Source organism: Rhinoraja longicauda, chromosome 22, assembly GCF_053455715.1.
Source record: "Rhinoraja longicauda isolate Sanriku21f chromosome 22, sRhiLon1.1, whole genome shotgun sequence".
Classification (NCBI taxonomy): Eukaryota; Metazoa; Chordata; class Chondrichthyes; order Rajiformes; family Arhynchobatidae; genus Rhinoraja; species Rhinoraja longicauda.
This window is the reverse complement of record NC_135974.1, coordinates 34,718,681-34,731,597: the sequence shown is the minus strand read 5'-3', so window position 1 is coordinate 34,731,597 and position 12,917 is coordinate 34,718,681. Positions and strand designations below refer to the sequence as shown.

General features: G+C 48.3%; 1 protein-coding gene across 1 annotated transcript; it reads right to left on the bottom strand.

Annotated features, from left to right (window-relative positions):
• Window positions 1-1,123: 1,123 nt before the first annotated feature.
• Window positions 1,124-11,990, bottom strand: ppdpfb (pancreatic progenitor cell differentiation and proliferation factor b). Its single transcript, XM_078419362.1, has 5 exons — window positions 11,844-11,990; window positions 7,088-7,175; window positions 4,145-4,222; window positions 2,175-2,274; window positions 1,124-1,367 (listed from the first exon to the last, which is right to left on the bottom strand). The coding sequence occupies exons 2-5, from the start codon at window positions 7,140-7,142 to the stop codon at window positions 1,289-1,291; spliced, it is 312 nt and encodes a 103-aa protein (XP_078275488.1). The 5' UTR covers window positions 7,143-7,175; window positions 11,844-11,990; the 3' UTR covers window positions 1,124-1,288.
• Window positions 11,991-12,917: the final 927 nt, after the last annotated feature.

Below are 12,917 nucleotides of genomic sequence, written 5' to 3'. Positions count from 1 at the left end.
TTGAAAGCAGGAACGGGGTACTGATTTTGGATGATCAGCCATGATCATATTGAATGGCGGTGCTGGCTTGAAGGGCCGAATGGCCCACTCCTGCACCTATTTTCTATGTTTCTATCTGCAATCACATATTACAATAGCTCCACACTTTTAAATTTATACTCCTCCAACAACATATCTTACTTTAACTATGATTTTAAAATCTTCTCAGATCTGTCCATTCTCTGCACTAAACTCCAAAGACGTACAGGTATGTAGGTTAATTGGCTGGGTAAATGTAAAAATTGTCCCTAGTGGGTGTAGGATAGTGTTAATGTACAGGGATCGCTGGGCGGCACGGACTTGGTGGGCCGAAAAGGCCTGTTTCCGGCTGTATATATATGATATGACATGATAAACGTTTCTCCTTCTGTATCTGTACACTGAATGGCTTGATTGCCGTCTTTTGGTTAGCACCCAACAAAAGCGTTTCATTGTAACTTTTCACAAGTGGCAATAAACTAAAACTGAACTGAAACCAGCAGTCGAGATTCTGGACATGTTATGCAGTCAAAGAAACCTACAGACTTGTTACCGTATCATAAAACAGAACACGTGAAAGGACAAGCCCTTCAGCGTAGGTCTGTGCCAAGCATGAGATTCTCTCTACAGATGCTGCCTGCCCCGCTGAGTTCCTCCAGCATGGTGTTTTGCTACAGATTCCAACATCTGACATTGCTTGTGTGTTTTTTTTTAACATAATTGGTTAGTCTTTCCTTGAAGCAGAAACAGAGCAGACGTGGAAGAAACTTAAAACACTTGTTGCTTGTTGAACTGAGATAAACTAATCTCCTCCGCCTGCACGTGATGCCACATTCCCTGCATGTCCATCCACGCGGCCATCTGAAAACCTCTTAAATACCGCTATCTGCCTCCACCACCCCAGGCAAGGCATTCCACACACTCACCACTCTGTGAAAAAACAGAACTTTGCCTCTCTCACCTTCAAGCCAAACTTTAATCGTTTAGCAACTGATAAGCAAGTGACTGCATGCAAGTCAGTTTAAAATGTAACCAATTAGCTATTTTGGCATCTTCATCCAGCATCTAAAGAGCAGACGTTTCAAGAAATAGAAGCGCAGACAGATTAGCTGCTAAAGTTTATTACAAGATGTTGAATGTCAGATAGGAACAATCCATAAAAATCACTAATTACATGGGGACGAGATTAGGAGTACAAATTTAAAACAGCCTTTTAAAATTAGTTAGGAACGCCTAAAATTCATAACGTCTTCTTCAGAAGCTCAAGTCCTTAAGATGATGGTTTGCTAGGCTCGCTGGCGTGTCTTTTCCTCACCATTTCTTGAGGGAGGATGCAGTTAATCTTCCCACTAGAGAGAAAATAAAAGTTGTAGCGTTGATGCAGGCCAACAACTAATAAATCAAATTTGATTGTTCTGTACTCGGGTTACAGTTTCATATCTTCTCAATTTGTTAATCCATCTCAGTACCAATGCTTTGTCAAACTTTTTATCCAACTTTAATTATTGACTGATACTTGATCACGTGACGTGTGACAGTAGAATTTTGTTTTGGGTACACAAGGTATGCAAAGAGTTGCCACGTAAAGGGCGCTGACACAGTTACAAAGAATTCCATTTAATCTGCAATGGTCCCCCTTTGCTCTCAGCGCCCCCCTCCACACTGGGTCCCCCCTTTGTTCTTTGTGCCCCCCCCCACGCCAGCGCTGCCCCTTTGTTCTTGGCGGCCCCCCCCCCACGCCGGGTCCAAATTCATTCCTCCCAACTTCATGCAAGCAGAAGAACTTTGAACTGCTCCAATCTACCTCAGTAGATTGTGAAAATCATAAACACTAGTTAACTGTTGCCAAGTTATTAAATGGAAGATTTGATCTCGACTACAAATGGGAGTCAAGCAACCCAATCTGTAAATCCAAGAAACAGCGGCATTTTGGCCATCCAACATAAACCATAGCTGGGTCACTCTTCCCATTAGTGCTTGGCAAGTGCACTGGCTCAGTTAACTAATTACAACAATTCTCATCTTAGTTTTCCAATTCGCCATAACCTCATTTGGACTCCACTTCTAGTTACTTGATCATGGGTTTCAGTTAAAAGCAAACCTCTTGCTCCAGACCTCCCCCCACCCCCCAGCAGGCTCTTTAAAAACGATCTCACCTCTCGGATGACTCTTTTAGAGCGGTCATTATCGGAAGGTTCTGGGTTTTTCCAAAGAAAAAGCTGATCCACCATTGGCCCGAAGCAGACTTTGGTAACCCTACAAAATACAAAGAGTTATATTACCTTTTGACCTATCCACATATGCCTTCAAAATTAACAACAATACTAAAAACTAACAGCAACAAACACATGCTTGGAAGTTATCTGGAGAAGGGTCTCGATCCGAAACGTCACCCATTCCTTCTCTCCAGAGATGCTACCTGTCGTGCTGAGTTACTCCAGGGTTTTGTGTCTATCTTCACGTGCTTCGAAAACCTCATTGCAAGTTATTCTAGTTAAGATATTCGCACAAAACAGAATGTACAAAACGTATGGGATGTCCGGTGTATTTCTAACACTTGGGTTCAATAAATACTCGTGTCACTATAAGGCATTGCAAGTAAATCATCTTACTGAAGTCAATAATCAATGCCACCACCATATTAAACTAGCGTGTACAATCAGTATTTGTTTATTTATATGGCACAGATTTACTTTATAGCCGAGGCAAGCTTCATATAATCTTTGGCCACATTCCTTGATTGCATGTCCTGCAAATGTTTCCGATAATTCCTGCACTAATTTACTATAGTACCAAAATACCAATCGCACTGGATAATTATTGGTTTTTGACTATTCACTCCCCTGGAGATAACTTATTACATCTGCACACCCTTAGAACCGTGAATTTCTAAATTCTAACTGTTATAGAATGTCCATATAAATAATGCTGCTCAGGCATTCAATTTTATAAACCCCCAATTCTACAGACTGGCTTTCCAAGAATCAATAAGTACCTCATTGGACAAAAACCAATAAAAATTTGTGAAACTGCATTTCAGTTATCATTTCATAATTTTAATTGAAACAAAATTTAGTGGAGTAACCACAAGGGCGGCACGGTGGCGCAGCGGTAGAGTTGCTGCCTCACAGCGAATGCAGCGCCGGAGACTCCGGTTCCATCCTGACTACGGGCGCCGTCTGTACGGAGTTTGTATGTTCTCCCCGTGACCTGCGTGGGTTTTCTCCGAGATCTTCGGTTTCCTCCCACACTCCAAAGACGTACAGGTTTGTAGGTTAATTGGCTGGGCAAATGTAAAAATTGTCCCTAGTGGGTGTAGGATAGTGTTAGTGTGCGGGGATCGCTGGGTGGCGCGGACCCGGTGCGCTGTATCTCTAAATCTAAAAAATCTAAAATCTAAAAAAGACTGAAGGTCTAAAGATGTGTTCCGATCCAATAACGTCACCCATCCGTTTTCTCCAGACATGCTTCTTGACCCGCTGAGTAACTCCAGCACTTTGTGTCTATCCACAAGACCAGATTTATTGAGGGCACCTTCAGCAGAAAGGTAGTGTAACAAATATAAATAATATTCACAACATGGAGAGAAGAAAAGGGTGACGTTTTGGGTCGCGACCCCTCGTCAGACCTTCCTACACAAGTAATATACAGACAGCCCCCATAGTATAGCAGGTCAGCTAATAAATATTCACCCCTCAGTTTACAGATCAAGCAAACATCTAAAACATAAAATAAAAAGTTCTTCTAATTGTCTCAATTTTAATTTTATTTATAGCTTGCATTCCTTGACACAGAAGTAGCTGGCTTTGTATTGAAGAAAAAAATGTGATATGGATGTTTTTCATAGTACAGGTGTCAGGGGTTATGGGGAGAAGGCAAGAGAATGGGGTTAGGAGGGAAAGATAAGATCAGCCATGCTTGAATGGCGGAGTAGACTTGATGGGCCGAATGGCCCAATTCTACTCCTCTCACTTATGACCTTATGAATACAAACACCCTCGTAGAGTGGGGATAGGCAATTACTTGCACAATGCTTTTAAAGTAGATCAGTTTGGGGTAATAAATGAGCTTTAGTAAACTGTTCAGCATTCCCTCCACATAACTGTGTAGTTAACAAGCCTCTTACCTGGGTTGTGCGGAATAACTTCTCCAATGTGCTCAGAGCTGCCGCACGAGCTATTACTGGAGGTTGATCCAATGCGCCCTGGAATTAGAGATTTGTTCTTTAAGTCCACATTAATTGTCATACGTTAGCTTTTGAAAGAACATTTAAATTGCTGGAACTTAAATTGCAAAATACGTCCAATAGATTTCAAACAGAACGTCCATATTTGCCTTGCCAAGGTGTGTGGGTTTGTAGGTTAATTGGCTTCAAAATTATCCCCCAAACTGTGTAGGGAGTGGATGTGAAGTTGGGATGCCAGGTTGAGATGGCCAGCGTGAACATGCTGGCCCCGTTTCCAAGCTGTATCTCCAAACTGACAACTAACAAATAAAAGCTGCCCATTTTATTCCATTTATAAATAAATTCATCAGCACCCTGCTCAGAGTGATTGTACAACAAAGATTAAAACCTCATTTGCGTTCCAAGAGATTTGTTGATATTGTTTGACAAAAATCAGATGTTTTGAGTTACTAAAACCTTGAGCAAGAGCAAGTTGCCTTACAGCACTTGCAGCGCCGGAGACCCGGGTTCGATCCCGACTACGGGCGCTGTCTGTACGGAGTTTGTACATTCTCCCCGTGACCACGTGGGTTTTCTCCAAGATCTTCGGTTTCCTCCCACAATCCAAAGACTAACAGGTTTGTAGGTTAATTGGCTTGGTACAAGTGTAAATTGTGTAGGTAAGATAGTGTTAATGTCCGGGGATCGCTGGTCGGTGTGGACTTGGTAGACTGAAGGGCCTGTTTAGGTACTGTATCTCTAAACTAAACTAGGAACACAAATTTCTGCTCTACAAGTTCAACCAAATCCGTCACAAGTTAACTCGCATGGTATCCAACTCCTCGTGCTCTGCCAGTCCGACCCAAAACACCACCTATCCTCCTTCACCAGAAATGCTGCCTGAACTGCTGAGTTACTCCAGTGTGTTGTTTTGTAAAGAAGCATTTGCAGTTCCTCGTTTCTAATATCCTATGGTATCGCCACTTGAACAGTGAATTGGTAAATCTAGGAAAGCTAACTTCCATTAAAAGGCAATTAAAACTAAATGCCAACTGAACCACTTTTTACATTTACTTCCTTCCCTTGCCAGTCTCCGTGGGGAAAGTGCCTCATTAGACGATTGGGAAGTGGCGCAAAAGGTCTTTGCAAAAGATGATCTCGGGTGAACCATGGGTGGGGTCACACCATCGACTCCTTATAGCCTAACCTTCCTTACAAAGGAGGAGATAAAACCGAAAATGTACCCTGTTTCAGCTGGAACAGGAAGGGAAAAGGTAGGCAGTGATTATACACCAGAATCCACTGCCACCATTTTGACTCATCTGGGATTCTCCATTGCCGCGGCACACGGCCATATTATTGACAAGAAAATGACATGCAATTGGGAAGTAAAGTGTGAGGAAGGAACTGCAGATGCTGATTAACACCAAAGATACACACAAAGTGCTGGAGTAACTCAGCGGGACAGGCAGCATCCATGGAGAGAAGTAATGGGTGACTTTGCGGGTTGAGACCCTTCTTCGGACTGCGTGCCAGGGGAGAGAGAAACTAGATACGGAAGGGACCTTTTCACACATTACATGTTCCTTGTACCCTTCCATATCTCTAGTTTCCCTCTACCATGACTCTCAGTCTGAAGGGTATCATACCAAAACGTCACCCATTCCATCTCTCCAGAGATACCCCTGTCCCACTGAGTTACTCCAATACTTTGTGTGTATCTTAAGCATTAAAGTGTCGTTTGTAAACCAGCATCGGCAGTTCCATGTTTCTACATTCAAATACACTGTTGTATAGATTAAGTGCAAAATTAAGTGTAGGAAGAAAGAACTGCAGATGCTGGTTAAAATCGAAGAGAGACCACAAAAAGCTGGAGTAACTCAGCAGGACAGGCAGCATCTCTGGAGAGAAGGAACGGTGACGTTTCGGGTCGAGACCCTTCTTCAGACTAACTATTAATGTTAGTTCAGGGCTTAATCAATCAATAAGCCAAGCTCCAGATGTCCAAAATTCTGTGGCATTTAGTAACTAAGGAAAATTTAGATCAAAATGGAGGCATTGGACTCAGAATTCCTTTACCTCCACCCCAGAAAGGGCATCCCAACAACTCCAGACATTCAAACTATTCATAAACCATTCTCAACTTAATTGTGGCAACATCAAATGTCAAGAGAAAATTGTGATAGTGTATCAATTTACCCCATAACCAAGTAATCTACAAACTTTATCCTTGCAGAATTATTCTAAAAATGTTGAGATCCTCAGCCAAACAATGAATATATCTACAGCAGGGTAGACGATGAACTGAAATAATAAGCCTGTGAAGAAATAGAGATTAGTTACCTGGTGACTCTCCCTCGAACTTCAGTCAAAACATAGCCCTAATTGGAAAGTGTTCATGGATGAATCTTGTAACCAGGCAACATCAATATTGCAGCTGGCTCTTGGCAGAAAATGTCATTACTAAAGAAAAACATCATTCATGGGTCTTAGTTCTGAAAACTCAGCTGAATACTAGCTTGCCAAATTCAACAAGTTGAGTAGGAAAGAAAACTGTAGATGCTGGTTTACATCGAAGGTAGACACAAAATGCTGGAGTAACTCAGCGGGTCAGGCAGCATCTGCGCTCAAACTGAAGAAGGGTCTCGACCCGAAACGTCACCCAATCCTTCTCTCCAGAGATGCTGCCTGACCCGCTGAGTTACTCCAGCATTTTGTGTCTACCTTCAACAAGTTGAGTTCATTTGAAAAAGGTACAAGTTTAATGCAAGTAAAAAGTTGTTTTGTTTTCCTTTGGAAAGTAGGACAACCTGCAAGAAATTGGTTATAGACGAACTGGCAGTTCCCTTTATCCTCCACCTACTGCAATAAGAATGTTTATTTTCCCCAGAAAGAATTACTTACTCCTGTAATAGTCATGGGTTGCTGCAAGCGATCCAGTCGATGGAATGGATGCCATTTGGACCTTTCAATCCAGTTTCCAGGTGGTAACCTTGAAATAGCAACAAAACAACAAAGTTAAAACAAACTGGTTCTTAAAACTAATGCCATTTGCATTTTACTGAGCAGAATTACAACTTCAACTACAGTCTAGCGACAGTAAACATACAATATTAAGCATTCTACATATTGAAAATAATTATTTGTATATAAAGCATTGCCAAGTTAGATACAGCTCTCAGGGCTAACGGAATCAAGGGATACGGGGAGAAAGCAGGAACGGGGTACTGATTTTGGATGATCAGCCATGATCCTGCACCTATTTTCTATGTTTCTAAATAAAAATTATAACCACCTTAATGGAGGGACAAGGTTTAGGAAAAAAAAACCATCTTTAATCCCCTTGATCTGAAAAAGGGTCTTGATCTGAAATGTCCCTTGTTCATTCCCTCCACAGATGCTTCCCGACCCACCGAGTTCCTGGCTCAAGATTGTAACATGTACTTGTTCTCTAATCCATTTGGGTAATTCACACACTCCAATGTTATAAACATCATATTTGCCAACACCCAGTAATCCACAGCCGCAATGTTCTGTTATCACACCCACACAAGCCCATTTAGAGTCAGAGTTATACATCACGGAAATAGGCCCTTCGGCCCACCTCCTCCATGCAGACCTACTTGCCCCATGTCAGGTAGTCCCATTTGCCTGTGAATTAGAAATCCTCCTCTGAACCTTGCCTGTCCATCTGGTTTTCTTCCCCCTTTATTCACCTTTCACATTCCTGCCAACACCCAACGCCTAATCATCAGATGCTACCTATCACCAACCAGCCCTCTCCTCCTCCACCCTCCCATCCCATGTACTGATAGATAGACAATTTGTACTTTTCCCTCAGTCCCAACACAGGGTCCCGACCAAACGTATTCACTTACTTGTTGCCTCCACAGATGCTCATTGACACCTGCTGATGGTCTGTTTTTGTTCCATCGACCTATTAAAATCCCCTTCTTGCCTATTACCTCCCACACCTCTCCCCTTTTCCAGCTTACTTCCCCCCACCACTTCACAACCAGTCTGAAAGAGGGTCTCGACCCGAAGCATCACCTATCCACGCTCTCCAGAGATGCTGCCTGACCCGCTGAGTTACTCCAGCGCTCTGTGAAACGTCACCTATCCACGCTCTCCAGAGGTGCTGCCTGACCCGCTGAGTTACTCCAGCACTCTGTGGTTTTTTTAAACCAGCATCTGCAGTTCTTTGTTTTTACAGTCTCTTTTGGCTTGGTTAACAAATGTTAACTATTTAACCAGTTATTAGATTCAGGTCCATACAAGGACACAAAACATCCAAAGGAATAGAAATGTCAATATCACATCCAAAGGTTCATAGATTAAACTGGGGCAAGTCCAAAATAAATAGTATCCAGCAGCCTGTTTTTGACTGGGATATATTTAGCATGTTTACTCACACTGGATAACGTATCTGAACAGTTGCCTTAAAATAACTGGCTCCACAGTTCAGCCGCACAACTGTATCTAAAAGCCCAAATTCTCAACTAGCAAAATCTAAAAATTAAATGCCTAATTGTCGAGAAATCCAGAAAACAATTAGGTTATTTTATAAAATGCAATGCGGAAAATGCACATTAATTAGGTGACATTAATTAAATGTACGATATTTTGATGGGGTGGATAAGGAAAGTCAGAATTTATGGAAAACAAGTTACGATATACTTTGTTTGCCTTCCATCAGCGACAGTAGTCAACAAGTTCAGCAGATCTACGAGTTACAAACAACTTTGTGACACATATAAAATCATGAGCAGAATTCGACCACTCGGCCCATTGCGTCTGCAACATCATACAATCGTGGCTGATCTATTTTCCCCATTCTGCTCCCTTATCCTACCACAACCAGAGAGCAGTGCTGAACTACTATTTACCTCTTTGGTGACCCTCGGACTATCCTTGATCGGACTTTTGCTAGCTTTACCTTGCACTAAAAGTTATCCTTTATGCATCTATTCAATGTAAATGGTTCAATTGTAATCATGTATTGTCTTTCAGCTCACTAGATAGCACACAACTAAAGCTTTTCAGTGCACCTCGGTGACAATAAACCAAGCAAAACTTGTCCCCTTAGCCTTTGATGCCCTGACTAATCAACAAGTTAGAAACAAGCCTCAATAAGTTAATAAACACAATTTGCATTGCAAAGCAACAAGAACCACAGCCATGTACTGCAAATCTGCAAGTTAGAAACAAGTTTGCACTGCAAAGCTACGAATTAGAAACACCACCTCACACTGCAAAGCTACGAGTTAAGAAACAACCTAGCACTGCAAATCTAGAGGTTAATAAACATAACTTAGGAATGTAATCCTACAAGTCAGAAACACCACCTCGCACCGCAAACCTGCAAGTTACAAAGTAATTTTGGTCCAACTTTTTGCAGTTTGAAGTAACTGTCAGTTATCGTCGAGAAATATATAGTCTTGTGCAATTGTCCCAAGGTGAAATATCCTACCTACTAGCTGGCACTGATTTCCCCAAACCTTGACAACAAGTTCACTGTACTTCGGTACACATGACAATAAACTAAACAAAACTTCTCCCCAGTACCATTGATGCCCTTACTAATCAACAAGTTAGAAACATCAACAAGTTAATGCACATCAACTAGCTAATAAACACAATTTGCATTGCAAAGCAACAAGTTATGAACCACAACCATGTACTGCAAATCTATAAGTTGGAAACAAGTTTGCACTGCAAATGTACAAGTACAAGTTTACTGAACAGAGAGTAGTAAACAAGAAGTTGTGCAGAGCTGCTGGGGCAGGGGACAAGGTCGGGAGTGGTCAGCGAGCTCAGGACACAGCTACCCCGCCACCACTGAGTTGGCTGAAAAAACTGCTGATGCGGGATAGGGGAGAGTACCCGGGGGAGAGAGGCTTGGGGTGGGGGGGAGAGGGGTGGGGGAGGAGAGGGGTGGGGGAGAGGGAGGGGGGCTGGGGGGGAGAGAGAGGGGGGCTGGGGGGGGGGGGAGAGAGAGGGGGGCTGGGGGGGAGAGAGAGGGGGGCTGGGGGGGAGAGAGAGGGGGGCTGGGGGGGAGAGAGAGGGGGGCTGGGGGGGATTGAGGAGGGGGGGATTGAGGAGGGGGAATTGAGGAGGGGGGATTGAGGAGGGGGGGATTGAGGAGGGGGGGGATTGAGGAGGGGGGGGAATTGAGTGGGGGGGATTGAGGAGTGGGGGGGATTGAGGAGGGGGGGGATTGAGGAGGGGGGGATTGAGGAGGGGGGGATTGAGGAGGGGGGGATTGAGGAGGGGGGGGATTGAGGAGGGGGGGATTGAGGAGGGGGGGATTGAGGAGGGGGGGATTGAGGAGGGGGGATTGAGGAGGGGGGGATTGAGGAGAGGGGGGATTGAGGAGGGGGATTGAGGAGGGGGGATTGAGAGGGGGGGATTGAGAGGGGGGGATTGAGAGGGGGGGATTGAGAGGGGGGGATTGAGAGGGGGGATTGAGAGGGGGGGATTGAGAGGGGGGGATTGAGAGGGGGGGATTGAGAGGGGGGGGATTGAGAGGGGGGATTGAGAGGGGGGGGATTGAGGAGGGGGGGGATTGAGAGGGGGGAGATTGAGAGGGGGGGGATTGAGGTGGGGGGATTGAGGAGGGGGGGATTGAGGAGGGGGGAGATTGAGGCGGGGGGATTGAGGAGGGGGGATTGAGGAGGGGGGGGGGATTGAGGAGGGGGGGATTGAGGAGGGGGGGATTGAGGAGGGGGGATTGAGGAGGGGGGGATTGAGGAGGGGGGATTGAGGAGGGGGGGATTGAGGAGGGGGGGGATTGAGGAGGGGGGGATTGAGGAGGGGGGATTGAGGAGGGGGGGATTGAGGAGGGGGGGATTGAGGAGGGGGGGATTGAGGAGGGGGGATTGAGGAGGGGGGATTGAGGAGGGGGGGATTGAGGAGGGGGGATTGAGGGGGGGTTGAGGGGGGGAGATTGAGGGGGGGGGATTGAGGAGGGGGGATTGAGGAGGGGGGATTGAGGAGGGGGGGATTGAGGAGGGGGGGATTGAGGAGGGGGGGATTGAGGAGGGGGGGATTGAGGAGGGGGGGATTGAGGAGGGGGGGATTGAGGAGGGGGGGGGGATTGAGGAGGGGGGGATTGAGGAGGGGGGGATTGAGGAGGGGGGGATTGAGGAGGGGGGGGATTGAGGAGGGGGGGATTGAGGAGGGGGGGATTGAGGAGGGGGGGGATTGAGGAGGGGGGATTGAGGAGGGGGGGATTGAGGAGGGGGGGATTGAGGAGGGGGGATTGAGGGGGGGGTTGAGGGGGGAGATTGAGGGGGGGGGATTGAGGAGGGGGGATTGAGGAGGGGGGGGATTGAGGAGGGGGGGATTGAGGAGGGGGGGATTGAGGAGGGGGGGATTGAGGAGGGGGGGATTGAGGAGGGGGGGATTGAGGAGGGGGGGGATTGAGGAGGGGGGGATTGAGGAGGGGGGGATTGAGGAGGGGGGGATTGAGGAGGGGGGATTGAGGAGGGGGGGATTGAGGGAGGGGGGGGATTGAGGAGGGGGGGATTGAGGAGGGGGGGTTGAGGGGGGGGGGGATTGAGGGGGGGGGATTGAGGGGAACAGACTAACCCTCCCTCCCTCCCTCAGGGACCCGCACCAACTCCATCCCCAGACCTCCACCCGCTCGCGCCGCCGTTACCTGTGGGACGAGGAGCCGGCGCTGTGAGTGAGTGAGTGAAGGAGGCGGACACTAGGCTGCGGGGCCCATTGGAGAACCAGTGTCTCTCTGTCTCTGTGCGCGTGTCTCAGTGTGAGCGAGTATGGGGGGGGGAGAGCGGCAACCCACCGCCTCTTATACACACAGCCCCGCCCCGCCCCCTCACAGCCCCGCCCCCTCACAGCCCCGCCCCCTCACAGCCCCGCCCCCTCACAGCCCCGCCTCAGCACCGCCCCCACAGCCCCGCCGCTCCCCCACGCATGCCCCGCCCCTCCCCACCGCCCCGCCCCCATACAGCCCCGCCCCGCCCCCTCACAGCCCCGCCTCAGCACCGCCCCCACAGCCCCGCCGCTCCCCCACGCATGCCCCGCCCCTCCCCATCGCCCCGCCCCCATACAGCCCCGCCCCGCCCCTCCTTCACACAGCCCAGCCCCTCCCCCCCACAGTCCCGCCCCCAAAGTCCCGCTCCCACACAGCCGCGCCCCACAGAGCCCCGCCCCCCCCCACACAGCCCCAGCCCCACCGCGCCCCCACAGAGCTCCGCCCCAACACAGCCCCGCCCCTCCCCCCACACAGCCCCGCCCCTCCCCCACACAGCCCCAGCCCCACCGCCCCCCACAGAGCCCCGCCCCCCACACATCCCCGTCCCTCCCCCCACACAGCCTCGCCCCTCCACAGCCCCCTCCCTCTCACAGCCCCGCCCCTCCCCCGCAGCCCCGCCCTCCCACACACAGCCCCGCCCCACACACAGCCCGCCCCTCCCCCACAGCCCCGCCCCTCCCCCCACAGCCCCGCACCACCCCACCCAGCCCCCGCCCCCCCACACACACACACACACACACACACAGACACAGCCCCGCCCCTCCCCACACACACACACACAGCCCCGCCCCTCTAACACACAGTCCCGCCCCTCCCTCCCCCAGCCCCGCCCCCCCCACACACACAGACACAGCCCCGCCCCTCCCCACACACACAGCCCCGCCCCTCCCCACACACACAGCCCCGCCCCTCTAACACACAGCCCCGCCCCTCCCCTCCCCACACACACAGCCC

Excerpts from the sequence above, each read along its gene's own strand:
- ppdpfb (XM_078419362.1), bottom strand. The coding sequence starts at position 7,142 with ATGGCATCCATTCCATCGACTGGATCGCTTGCAGCAACCCATGACTAT. Across the intron at positions 4,223-7,087 it reads AACCCATGACTATTACAGGA|GGCGCATTGGATCAACCTCC; the intron begins GTAAGTAATTCT and ends CTCTAATTCCAG. Across the intron at positions 2,275-4,144 it reads AGTTATTCCGCACAACCCAG|GGTTACCAAAGTCTGCTTCG; the intron begins GTAAGAGGCTTG and ends TGTATTTTGTAG.